The following is a 12,452-nucleotide window of genomic DNA, read 5'->3' on the forward strand; positions in this document are numbered from 1 at the left end:
GGCCATTGGTTAATTGTACTTTTGAGGCAATCGATCCAAGTCGAATGCGGAAGGATAAGCCGATAGCAAAAGTCGTAATATTATGGATATTTATGCACTTGGGCACGCACCGTATGCGAGCAAAAATAGAGTAAAAGGAGTCTGCTTACGGCCGAGAAGAGAGGTTGGTTTAGGTTGGATACCGGTGGCAGAGGTGAAACGGGAGGGTTTTTACGAGGCAGTAATGGCCGATAAGGTGAGCTTGCGCCCCCACTGTCGGGGCTTACTCCGCTACTGTACCCAAGTGACTGTTCAACAGTACCTATTCGCTGTCGTATACTCCCTTACTTTCTCTCGGAACGACTCATGCCACGCTTTATTTTAAGCCGTTTACACATTTCCTTTATCGGCACGAGTCTCGTTTATATCCGCCGCGTTTGATATTCGCAGTCCCAAAGCGCTGCGGGATATCAGAAATTCGTTAGAATGCTCTTTTAATAAGTATCTTAAGTAGCAGCTCATAAAGATAACATAACTTGTTTTAAAACAAGATAAGCAGCAAGAATGAAATGACGTATCGACTGAATCTACATTCAATTTCCATCAAAATATCTCACTAATGTATATATTTCTCTTGTTATTTTTAAATAAAAAATTTAATATGTTTTTATTAATTAATTTTTTTATTTTTAATACTTTGACAACAACGTTTATGCGAAGATTATTTACGTATTATTATCATTAGCGAAATAATGGAATTCTTTTAACGCGCCATTTTGCCCAAAGCGAGGTTCGAGTATATTTATAGTAGGAGTGAATTAACATATTTCTGAAGAATGTCATCATCTCATACCCTGTTTTGCTTGTAATTCTTACGGATAGATACAGCATGAGAAAAGAACAAAAAGAGTTCACCGCAATCCTTGTTTGTTGTTCGCAGGGGCGAACGGAATGCGCAGGCGCGGCCGACAGACCTACACGCGCTATCAAACTCTGGAACTGGAGAAGGAATTCCACACGAACCACTATCTCACCAGGCGGAGGCGAATCGAGATGGCACACGCGCTTTGCCTGACAGAACGGCAAATCAAGATTTGGTTCCAGAATCGGCGAATGAAGTTGAAGAAGGAGATTCAGGCGATCAAAGAGCTAAACGAGCAGGAGAAGCAAGCGCAGGCGCAAAAGGCGGCAGCGGCAGCGGCAGCGGTTGCGCATCAGCAGCAAGGAGGCGGTGGGGGACCAGAAGGGGGCAACTAGGGGTACGCCCTGCATCGGAGCCCCCCTGACCACCCCACCGCCAATCCACACCACCCTCTACTAGCACCGCAATGTACACAGCTGTATTAAAGGTAAGTGTGATTTTTCTGATAATTTATACTTCCGCTTCTTCTTGAGAGCTCTGATTAAATCGCCAGCCCGTAATATCTCTTGAGAAAAAAAAAAAAGATTTATCAATCTTTTTAAAGCATTTCAGTATCTACATACATACATATATTTATTAAATGTGTACACTGAAAAAAAAATTTGTCGAACTAACTAAACACATTTAGTTATTTGCAGATTTGGTTAATTCAACAAATTCGATTAAATAAAATTTGTTGAATTAACCAAATATCTAAACAACTAAATGTGTTTAGTTAGTTGAACAAATTTTGTTTAGTGTGCATATTACGTTTCTTTGTATTTATATTCTTAATAATGATATGATAAAAAAGACATCTTTATATCTACAAAATTGTTTGCTACTAAAAACATATATGTAAATTCAAATAACTATAATTTTATTAATCCTTCATCCGAGCAACTACGATTTTTAAAGATTACACTATCAATAGTTTGATTGTAAATTTTGGTAAATAAATTTAAACTTGTAAAAATAAATAAAATGTAATTCGATTTCTATGATGGTAAAAATTCGTTAAAACTTTGATAAATGTATCAGAATTTTTTCAGATATTTATATAATCCGAAGTAATAAAAAATTTGTTTTATTTTTCAAACATTCCTGTTGTTGAAAGAGTTAAAATTTATATTGCCAAGAGTTAATAATTGTTATAATATTTATTCTTATCATTTTTTTATATACTTATGAGTACATATATATTTTTCGGCAATATTAGAATATAAAATAATTGCACTCTTTGTGGACTAACAAAGTGGACGTATCCATTTGATGCAACAGTTAGGATTATGTGATATGCATTAAAAAAACGGTAGTCATATAAACGTTAAAAGCGGCGTTAAAAATGAGATTCGAGCTTTTAGCAGCAGCGGCTTTAAAATTAAGTTTACTCGGCGGGCTTAATGAGGATAAACCGCATACAAGCGTGCTTTCATAATTTTCTAAGTTATGCTATTCGCGTGTGTTTAACTTGCGCTGAACGTGCATCCCGAGGGAGCGACGAACGCAAACTTGAAATATCGTGTCGCGTTTTTCCTATCGTTTCTGCCAGTATCAAATAAAAAACTTATCAGTTTTATCGCGCTGTGTTTGCTTCCCTTGCTTTAAACGGTCTTGGTATGGAGTAAAATTACAACGTTTTGTATTGTTAATTTTCTAGTTGCAAAATCGAAAACTGTCAAAGCACGTAAATTTAAAAAAAAAAAAGAGAGAAAATCACTTATAAATTAGGAACGATAGATTGTATGAAGCAAGTGGATGACGCAAAGAAGAAAGTATAGAAAGCGCAGTTAGGTAAAAAAACTTGGACAATAGTACCAATTTCACTGCTCTATCACAAAAAATTTGCTGTTATTTATATTTCTACTTGAGAGCCAACCATCCATTGTAAAAAAATAGAGGATCTTTTAAATTGGTCGGTCCGGACAATATCAACTGTAAAAAAAGGTTTCCGCTTTTTTCTTTCACACTTTCACGTGAATCTTTGTCGCTGTTGGAAGATATTTACGATTCTTCGCATATTTGAGCTAAAAAACAGGCCTTAGAAACTCACACTAACTTTAAAAGTAGCATGCAATTTTGATTGTCAATTATGTTGTGCACGTATATTTTCTTTCTTACAAACACGAACATTTTTTACCGACTGCAACTTACAATATCTATTGTGTTTTGAAATTTTCAAGTTGTTTTAAGTTATTATAAAAAAAGGCAGAGCTTTTTAAAAATAAATTTTTTTAACGTAATATACATAGGTAAAAAACATTAAATATTGTAAAAACACTACTGTAAAAAAATTACGCAAACTTTAATTTATTACATATACGTTCTCAAAATATTTAATACGTCTGCGGCAGAAAAGAAATACGCCAGGCAGAGAACTATGATCGAAACTCCTTATTCTTCGGAACCCACTGGAGCGCTTAATATCTCTTTTTTGGTATCTTCGGGCGACGAAGAAGTTCGGGCATAAATTTTGTCCCGATTGCACGTAATATTACGCCAGCGAAGCGATTCCCCGATTAACTTCGTGGATTGCACCGTAATTGTACGCCACTTGAAATGCGATTAAATAACTCTTCGCTGGTAATATTTATTTAATCGTGCTTATTTAATCGCCCATATCAGAGTAATCATAGTCTTGAAATATTATAGAATCGTTATCGATTTCTGCCACAATCATAGAAATATAATAAATGATTTGCTTAACGAAAATTTATATTTAAAAATATATTTTATCTATTACTGATTTTATTATTCATTATATTTTTATATCTTTTTTGTTATATATATATTTTTTATTTTCTATTTTTCATAATTAATACATTTAATAAATAAAGTAGATAGAGAAACAAGTTTGCTACTTTATAAAGAATTTTGTAAAAGGAGGTAAATCGTTCTGAATTCCACATCCATTATCCGAAAAAGAATGAAATGTAGATTTGCTTCTGTGAGTCGATCTAGATATATGGGAAGATAAATTTTAATAGAGGACATGAAAAAGCAATTTAGGAGAATTTTAATGGTCAATGTATGAGACAGTCGCGACGATATCGAATGATTAATTTATTTATGCTATCAAGTTACGATTCCCATGAATATTCTTACTAAATTTAAAATGTTAAAAAAATGCAATATTTTATATTTTTATTTGTATCTACTACATTTATAAAAAAAGAAAATGTTACTCTACAAATAATCTAATTAAATATTTTATATAAGAAATGATGTTATAATATAAATATTTAATATGTTTATATTTATATATTTCATATGTATATGTATATACGTATAATATACATGCCGTATTGCGCATGATAAACATGTTTCTAAACAGAAATGAGTAAGTTATTTATAATCAAGAACATTTCTGATTACAACACTTACAATTAGGAGTTACGATTATACTCAAGATCATTCTTTCGATTTATATTAATTAATCATTTTTTTGATCAAATTTATATCAACATTGAATACTCTTTAAATCTTCAATTGTTATCATTTTTATATTTTATAGAGTAAGGTGGTTAATAATAATTTCGAATATGGTACAATTCTGAATGACATAAAAATTTAAATTTTATTTTTGAAGTTCAAGTTTGTGTGTGATCCTTTCCTGTTTGACGTCCTTCATTATTCTACATAAGAGAGATCAGAGCTACCAAACTTGAACCTCGAAGATTAGATTATTTTATTTTGTTCAAAATTATATCATGTTCGAAATTGTATCACCTTATCCTCCCTAACATGCATAATAATGTATGAATACCAATAGCAATGCCATCTATCGGTTTCAATAGTTTCTGGGTTAAGTTATGGCTGCTTTCATCCTTCCATTTGTGGGCGTGGTTAAGGCGTGGATATCTATTTTTTAGCGTTGGTTTATCATGTACTATAAAAATTTATTGCTGTTTAATGACACAAAATTATTAAACTATACATTGGCTATATTAATTATTAGCAAATGTGTACTTAAAGTACACGAAATACGGAAAATAACATTCAAAATTTGAATTGCTCCATGTACTACTCCGCCAGGCACTTGTTTTATCCATCTAAACTACTCTGATGGTAGGTGGCAGCACGAATCGGCATTACTCTGTCGATAACGTTTTGTCTTTCTTACCGACTTCTCTGTCGGTACATAACTTAATTTAGAGGTTGCCTCTACCCACCAAGCAGGATATATTGAACGGTAGTTCGATGATCGCCCGTAATGCGCTTTATGGTTTGTTTTTATCGACGTGGTTATATAGTAACTCACGACCTTCCTGTTTCTCGGCGTGGTGAGTCGAATCGGGCACGATGCGGCCGTGTGCGCGCATGCTGGTATTGGTGTCCTATAAAACGCGCGCCGTGCTGAGTCGGCAGTGCTATTCACATTTTCCCCGCGAATGCATTCCCGAAGCTATCGGTCAATAATCCAATAAACCCGCGATTCGCAGTCCCATGAAGAGAAAATAAAGTACGACGCCGCGTGATTTTATTGCGTAGTAAAGCGTGATTTCGACAGATCGATGCGCGATCACTATCGCCTCTTCGCGCACGCGTTTACTTACTCGCTCGCCAAACGGGTAGGTCAGGGATCTTTATTGGCTGTAAAGGAAGACGTTTTACGATCCATAAAAGCGTTTATAGCGTTCAAGTAGTCTTACCTCGATTCTTACATCCCGGTTATATCCATTACCCCTTCTGCGATCTTTCCAAGGGCGGCCACTGGCACGCGTTTCTTTCTCTCTCTCTCTCTCTCACACACTCATGCCTTTGAGATTTACAGGTTACGCTCCCGGTAACACCTCGTAAACTTGGCTTAACGACTTTAACCGGGCCTAACTGCTTCCTTCCTGCAATCAGACCCTGACCTACCTTGCACACTGTCGTCCTAGAAAAATTCCAAGATATCAATTGCACGTGGCATTGCTTTGCGATCTTATCGAAAAACTTTATCATGTTTCTTTACTGGAGTATAATGATATAAAAACAGCACTTTCATTCTACAATTATTTGCAATATACATATAATTTTTTTTTATCAGCATTTTTAGCAAAGTTATATATTTCTTGTACTTTTATTACGACAAAATTATTGTGATTTGTAATTATACATATAATCAGAATTTTTTTACTCACAATAATTATTGATAATTGTTATTGGTAATTACAGTGAGCAAAATATACGATAAATAATTTGTACTATTATATTTTTAGAATGTGCTAGTATTTCTTTCATTTTATCGCCACGTTGACAGAAAATTAGTAATAAATATCTAGTAGTAAAGTATTTTATTTTTCTAGTAATGTAAAGTACGTTTTATAATTGTTAATAAAAATAACACTAAATATATGGGTACATTGACAATTATCAATGTCCTTCTCAATAATCAAATTATGAAATAAAGATTATCTAGATGTTTTAATTATTTTATTTGCATATATATTTTCGTTACTTATTGATGAAATATGAATTTTACGAAATCTACTTTCACTTGATATCAACATTAAAAATTGAGCAACACTCCAGCTTTTAGTACCATTGTGTCACATTCACACAACAATAAGAAACTGCAATATAAATACTAAAAATTCATAAATTTCGAAGTTCAGAAATATAGAAAAGAATTACGCAAGATAAAAAACAGAGAATTGATGACATTGTGTTTCCATTTGTCTTTCAGTTTCTCTTTTTTCTTTTTGTATTTTTTATCTTATTCATTGAAATGCGATTCATGAAACAGGCTGCGGGCAACATTGTGCACAGACTAAAAATTTTCAATACAAGACCTAAAAAATCATGGTTTTTTTTTCCTTTTTTCTTATTCAACAGTATGTGTAACATATGTTTACTTTGTCCAATTAGTTACATCTAACACACGATTTATGCTATAATTATCTTAGAGTTTCTCATTAAACAATTTCCTTTTTACTATTTTTTAAATATGTCAAAAAGTGACGCGTACTATAAAATTTAATAGAAAATGTATATTAATCTTAGCATTATGTATTAAATTTGAAAAAAACATTATTAATATGATAAATTAAATAAGAAAGAATATATTAAATTTTGTCCCATTTTGTTACATTATGTGTGTTATTATATTAAATCTTAAAAATAATTTTTGTTACGTTTAATATAATAATATATCAAGTAATTTTCAATTAAGATATGATTGCTACATGTGAACTATTGCATATTGCATTTACTCTATACAGGAGAAACGTATTCATTCATTTTAAATTGAGAACGGAAGGACTTGTTTGATCTAATAGATAATTATATAATTTTCAAATGTCAATGTTAATGTATCTACATTGTGAACCACTTATGCTAATTAATTTGATCGTTCTATTCACTCGGATTCGATATTTCCGATTTTTAAACAACTTATTTATATATATCGCGCACACGTGCTTCAGATCATATTAGAATAAAAGTGGAGCGAGTTGAATACATTCCTTGGCTATGCCTACATGATAAATATCGTCCATTCAATTTACCGTCTTTCTGTTTATGTGTTTTATAATTCTATGATAGTAATAATTTTAATTTGCATTATAAAGTAATTTTTTGCGTAAATTTTCTTATGATGATATAAACGAATGTCACATAGTATACTTTTTGCGAAAAAAGATCAAAAATATTTTAGAAGCAAATGTTAGTTAAGATATGTATATGTAAGGGCGTGATGAACTACGAGCGGAATTCATAGACATTGCTTAAGTTTCGAGATGGTTTTAAGCTAGTGCTCAAGATATCATGAATTAATCGGAGAATTGTATTAATGCAACTTAAAACAAAGCTTGAGACGATCTTGAAATTAAGAATAGACTTATAATCAGCCTTAAAGTGAACATAAATAAAAAAAGTAATGCATTAATATAAAAGTAATATAATAATAAGATAAGAACAAATAAAAAGAAAAAAAAACAGAGAAAAAGAGAGCAAGAAAAAGTTTTGTTCTTCTCACATTTCCGCTTCTTCTACAGTTTATATAGCCGAACAATCATCTCACTCACCGTCGCGACTTCCCGCAGAGTGTATCACAATTAGCTGGCATCTTTCACCTCATACCATCATCATTCCTTCTATTCAACTTTCATAAAACCTTCCCCTTTCGTTCCATAAAATCTACGGATACGCGAGCCAACACGAACAAATTTAATGAACTGCTACACAAAGTTTTGAAAGCTTATTTCAATATTATGATGAATATAAGATAGTTGGCATTATCTCAGTAGCGCCAAAATTCATGAAAGGATATATTTACTTACTTTACAAAGCACATAATGGATTGTATAACTTGTAAATTGAGAAAAAAACTGAATAGACTATAATTTTTTATTAAACTTACAGAATGTTGTAGCAAAAGTTAAACAACATAAATCAAATTAACGAAGAAGATAAAAGGAAATTTTAAGGAAATATTATTTTATTTAAAAACTATATTTATTTTTACAAACCATAATGCTATACCTAAATGTTAAATAAGTAAAGTATATTTATAGGCAATATAATCATGATGTGACTTGATAATATGGAGGGTGCACGATTAATTGTCGTGCTTTGCATTGGAAGTTGCGAAGCGGAAGGTATTTCGAAGCAGCGGGTTTTGCCCTCACTGTGCACAAACTTAAGAAGTAGATGCGGAAAGGAGGGGACATGGTAGGAACGTAGTTAGTTATACGCCGTGCATGCTGGCAACAGCGCCGGTGTGTTTTTCATTTTCTTTATATCACCCTTGACGCTCGTAAAACCATTACCCATGACCAAGCGAACGCAACTTCTGTATAAGCCCTATCGGTGTGCGCGTATAAACGTGCGACGTTGAGACATTCTTTGATGATACTGGAACTTCTTTTACTTGCGCACTTCTGTAGGTTCGTAAGACGAACCCAATTTCTTCGGCGTGGCAAGTCGACCCTTCGGATTTCTCCGACATGCCCACGGGAAGAATTCAGTTTTCTCGTTGGCGATTGGTTATCTTCTCTCTCGTTATCTTTTCGTAACACATTGTTTTCAATGATTTAATCGGCTGCACGACGTTATTGCAAAAATTCGAAAAATTATCAACAGTCATGCTATCTTGTAATTTTTAGATTATTTACTGTTTATTAACGTGTGTCATCTGAATTCCTAAAGCGTATGCTATATATATACTCGTATATATATAAAACATTTTAATTCTTATTTGTTTGTTAATTTAGTTATGTTGTGAACGTATATATATTTTCTATATATATTGGTTACAAATACTTTTAATTATGTTTAATTAGTGAGTTGACGTCTCTAAATTTTATAACAGTTAATGTCTAAAATGTTCAAAATTCTGTTCTCGCGAAGTCAGGAGAACGAGTCGCAGACTCTGATGTCTAGATAAGTCAGTTAGCGACTCGCTTTAGCGCGTTCCAACGTAGTGCGTTTTTTGCATGGATATTTTCTTATTGCTCTTTCTTTTCCCTTTTTCTCTTTCGCTCCCACTCATTTCTAACGAGTGATTCATCATCGGTGTCGCCTTCTCTTCTTTCTCTGATTAACTGGCTGGCTGGCTGGCTATAGCTAGCTGGCTGGCTGTTTGGTCCCTGGATCTTCCGTTTATTCTGTTTTTTCTCCTTTCTTTCATCTCTCTCTTTTTCCTCCCAAGCTACTCCATATACTTGTTTTATTCCTACACTGAAGTCATATCAACACATAATTCTTTCTTGTTATTAAAGACGTACTTTTAGTTTTTTCACATATTCTGAGTTTTCTTTTTCGCATATCTCCGTCATTCATTAATATTTCAAATTAGTTGAATTTAAGTTCCATTTTATAGTAAAAATTTAAGATTTTTATATAAACTTGCGAATATTACAGTTTCCATCAAATTACTTATACAATATTTATAATAAGTCGAGCGTATATTACTATACAAAAAAATATGTGGGACAATTTTTTTCTTTAATGATATCATTTTCTTGGTGTGTGGAAAAAGATACAACAAGAATATTTCTCTTCAAATATTTCGGGTATATCTGTGGTGTAAATACAGCAGGGGGCACAAAGAAAAAATTAAAAGCCAAATGTTTTTTATTGGAAACAAAACCGTTTATGTTATCATTTTCTGAAATTAATTCATTTAAATGAATATATACAATAGTTCAACATCTTAACATTCACCGTAGTGGCGCTTCATATTTAAAGTAATGTATCAAACATTTTTATTTGTCTGTTCTCCACTTCACGCATACACGCATCAAATCTTTCCTCAATTTTTGAGAAAAAAAACATCAAGATACGTGACACATAATTGACGCATTCAAGTACACAAGCAGAAGATGCAATAATGTAGTAATATTGGACACATAATTGACAATAATATCTAATATAAGTAGTAGGATACGTTTCATACATTAATTTAATTGTATTCATTGAGAAAGACCACATTAAGGATCGAAACGTCTGAAATATTGTATTACATTAATTGTATAATATTTTTTAAGAAAAATATATGTAAGACACTTCACTCGAATACCAGCCGGGCTCGAATAGCTCCTTTTTGAATTTTTTCATTTTTTTATTTTGCAATATATATTTTACAATAACATTTTTAATAAATACAATGTTTTGTAAAAGAACTTTTTAAAAAATTGTATTACATTCTTATCTCATTATTTGTATTACATTTTTAAAATTTTTTTTATCTTTATTATACAACTCTGCTTTAATGGCCGTTCTCAGCCATTGAAAACATGATGGTACATTCATATTTTTAGACTATCGATGTCAGCGATACTAAACTTTTGAAATCAAGTGTTTGACGACAGTACATAGTTTACATGCCAACGCGCGCGCTTCTAGCTTATTTATTTCCCAATAATTCATCATTTAAAAGTGTTTCTATTTGATCTGGTAAAGTTGTTTTATTCAGTATTAATGAATCTTTAAGCGCACCGAGACCGAGTTCGAAATATCCATGCATTTTGATTAGTATTGAAGAACGAGCATCGTTCGTTTCGAAAAGTCCACCTTCGGTCCGGAAGGTGGGATTCCAGTAATTCGGTCATGGAATGGATGGGCGACGACGAGAGAGCGAGAGGAACGATGAAGTGGGCCGGGTGAAGGGATAGGATAGGGATGGGAGGGCGTTTCACGGCACCCTGCATGGGGTAGCTTGCAACCTCACGCGACACTAGAGCCATCTATATCCCGGGAGATTTATGAGTTCCTGGTGCAGCGGCTGCTCGTAGCAACTACACGCTACACAATATCGGTATAGTGCAATGGTAGTGCTGCCCCCTGTCGCGGGACGAGCGCACTGTTGCTCCGCGGGGGTTTCGCGCACTCGCGTTCGTTCAACGCCGTCCTGGCAAAAAATTCTGACTCGATCTCAATCCAAACCCCTCTCCAAGCCATCCAGTGGCCCGTCAGCCACAGCTTCGACGATGTATGCATCCATAGGTGTACCTGTTCTGCCCTTGAGAAATCGCATATTTTGTACCGCTACGGTTTCTATATACCTATGGGCGTGCGAATTAATATATCTTTCCGGAGACTATGTACCTGACAAACCTAAGATGAATGAAAATTTATTATTTTTTGTTAATATAATATTTTATTTGCCATAATAATTGAATAATTTGTATATCGAACAGTTAACTTTACTAATAGAAGACGTAATAATAATTGAAAAGAGTATTTGCATACGAATTATTATTTCGATTATAATCACCAATTTAATTAAAAACAGTAACACACATTCTAATGTAACAGCATATTTTTAAATATATTCTTGATAATATTAACTTTGAATATTAAATTTGCAAATATTTTAAAAAGAAATTAAATATTTACGCGTTTGTTCTATTATCAATAGATGATAATTGCGCTAAAGAATTAACTCAGGTAGTTCCTACATATAATTAAAATTTAACAGCATAAAAAAACAGGCGGGTCAGCTTTGATTTTTATTCACAATCGGCCAAGCGTAGAGAATGGCAAGCCGAGATTTTCGAACAGCCCCCTAGACACAGCCGTCCGTTCGCACTCCGCGTGATATTCTGCAGGGGTAACCAATGAGTATAGACCGGAGTGGGGCTTCACCCCTGGTGCTATGCGAGTACGGGACGATGACGACGGCGATATGAGTACTGGTATCTACCTATCTACCTATGCTTCTACACTCCATCCCACTTTGCCCCATCCCCTTGATGCGGCCGGTTTACGAGCAACCTGTGGTAACGAGAGCGATAGATAATAACTGCTCCGTGCTCAATTCCACTCCCTCTCACACCCCTTCTCAACCCTTTTGTCTTTCTCTTTTCCAGACACGCATCCGCACGAAAATACACGCGTGTGCGCATATTCGTATATACATATATAGAGCCAGCTGCAATCTTTTTATCTTTTGCGGCTTATTTCTTGAACATTTCCTGTAATCTGATTAAATAGATCGCACCGATGTCGCATGGAGAAAGAGAACCGGTTAAGATTTATTCGAACGGGAAAAATAGGATTAGATTCACTTCTATGATATATTCTATGATATATATTTTATACTGATGTGAACTTATATCATGTGTGAGACTCACAAAATTATAAT

General features: G+C 33.5%; 2 protein-coding genes across 2 annotated transcripts in view; both read left to right on the top strand.

The window, feature by feature from the left end:
* The first annotated feature begins 930 nt into the window (after nucleotides 1-930).
* Nucleotides 931-1,236, top strand: LOC108754614 (homeobox protein abdominal-A homolog). The gene has a single exon (XM_018497050.1). It carries the CDS (start codon nucleotides 931-933, stop codon nucleotides 1,234-1,236), a length of 306 nt encoding a protein of 101 aa, XP_018352552.1.
* A 21-nt stretch (nucleotides 1,237-1,257) lies between these two features.
* Nucleotides 1,258-12,452, top strand: part of LOC108754689 (homeotic protein antennapedia) — a 158,134-nt gene continuing 146,939 nt past the window's right edge. Inside the window, exon 1 of the mRNA XM_018497180.1 lies at nucleotides 1,258-1,328. The gene's annotated coding sequence lies outside the window, so the exon portion shown is untranslated. The remainder of the gene's footprint in view (nucleotides 1,329-12,452) is intronic.

The sequence above is a fragment of the Trachymyrmex septentrionalis genome, unplaced genomic scaffold, assembly GCF_001594115.1.
Source record: "Trachymyrmex septentrionalis isolate Tsep2-gDNA-1 unplaced genomic scaffold, Tsep1.0 scaffold80, whole genome shotgun sequence".
NCBI classification, from domain to species: Eukaryota; Metazoa; Arthropoda; class Insecta; order Hymenoptera; family Formicidae; genus Trachymyrmex; species Trachymyrmex septentrionalis.

What these genes read in the sequence shown, in the direction of transcription:
- LOC108754614 (XM_018497050.1), top strand. Translation starts at nt 931, where the DNA reads ATGCGCAGGCGCGGCCGACAGACCTACACGCGCTATCAAACTCTGGAA.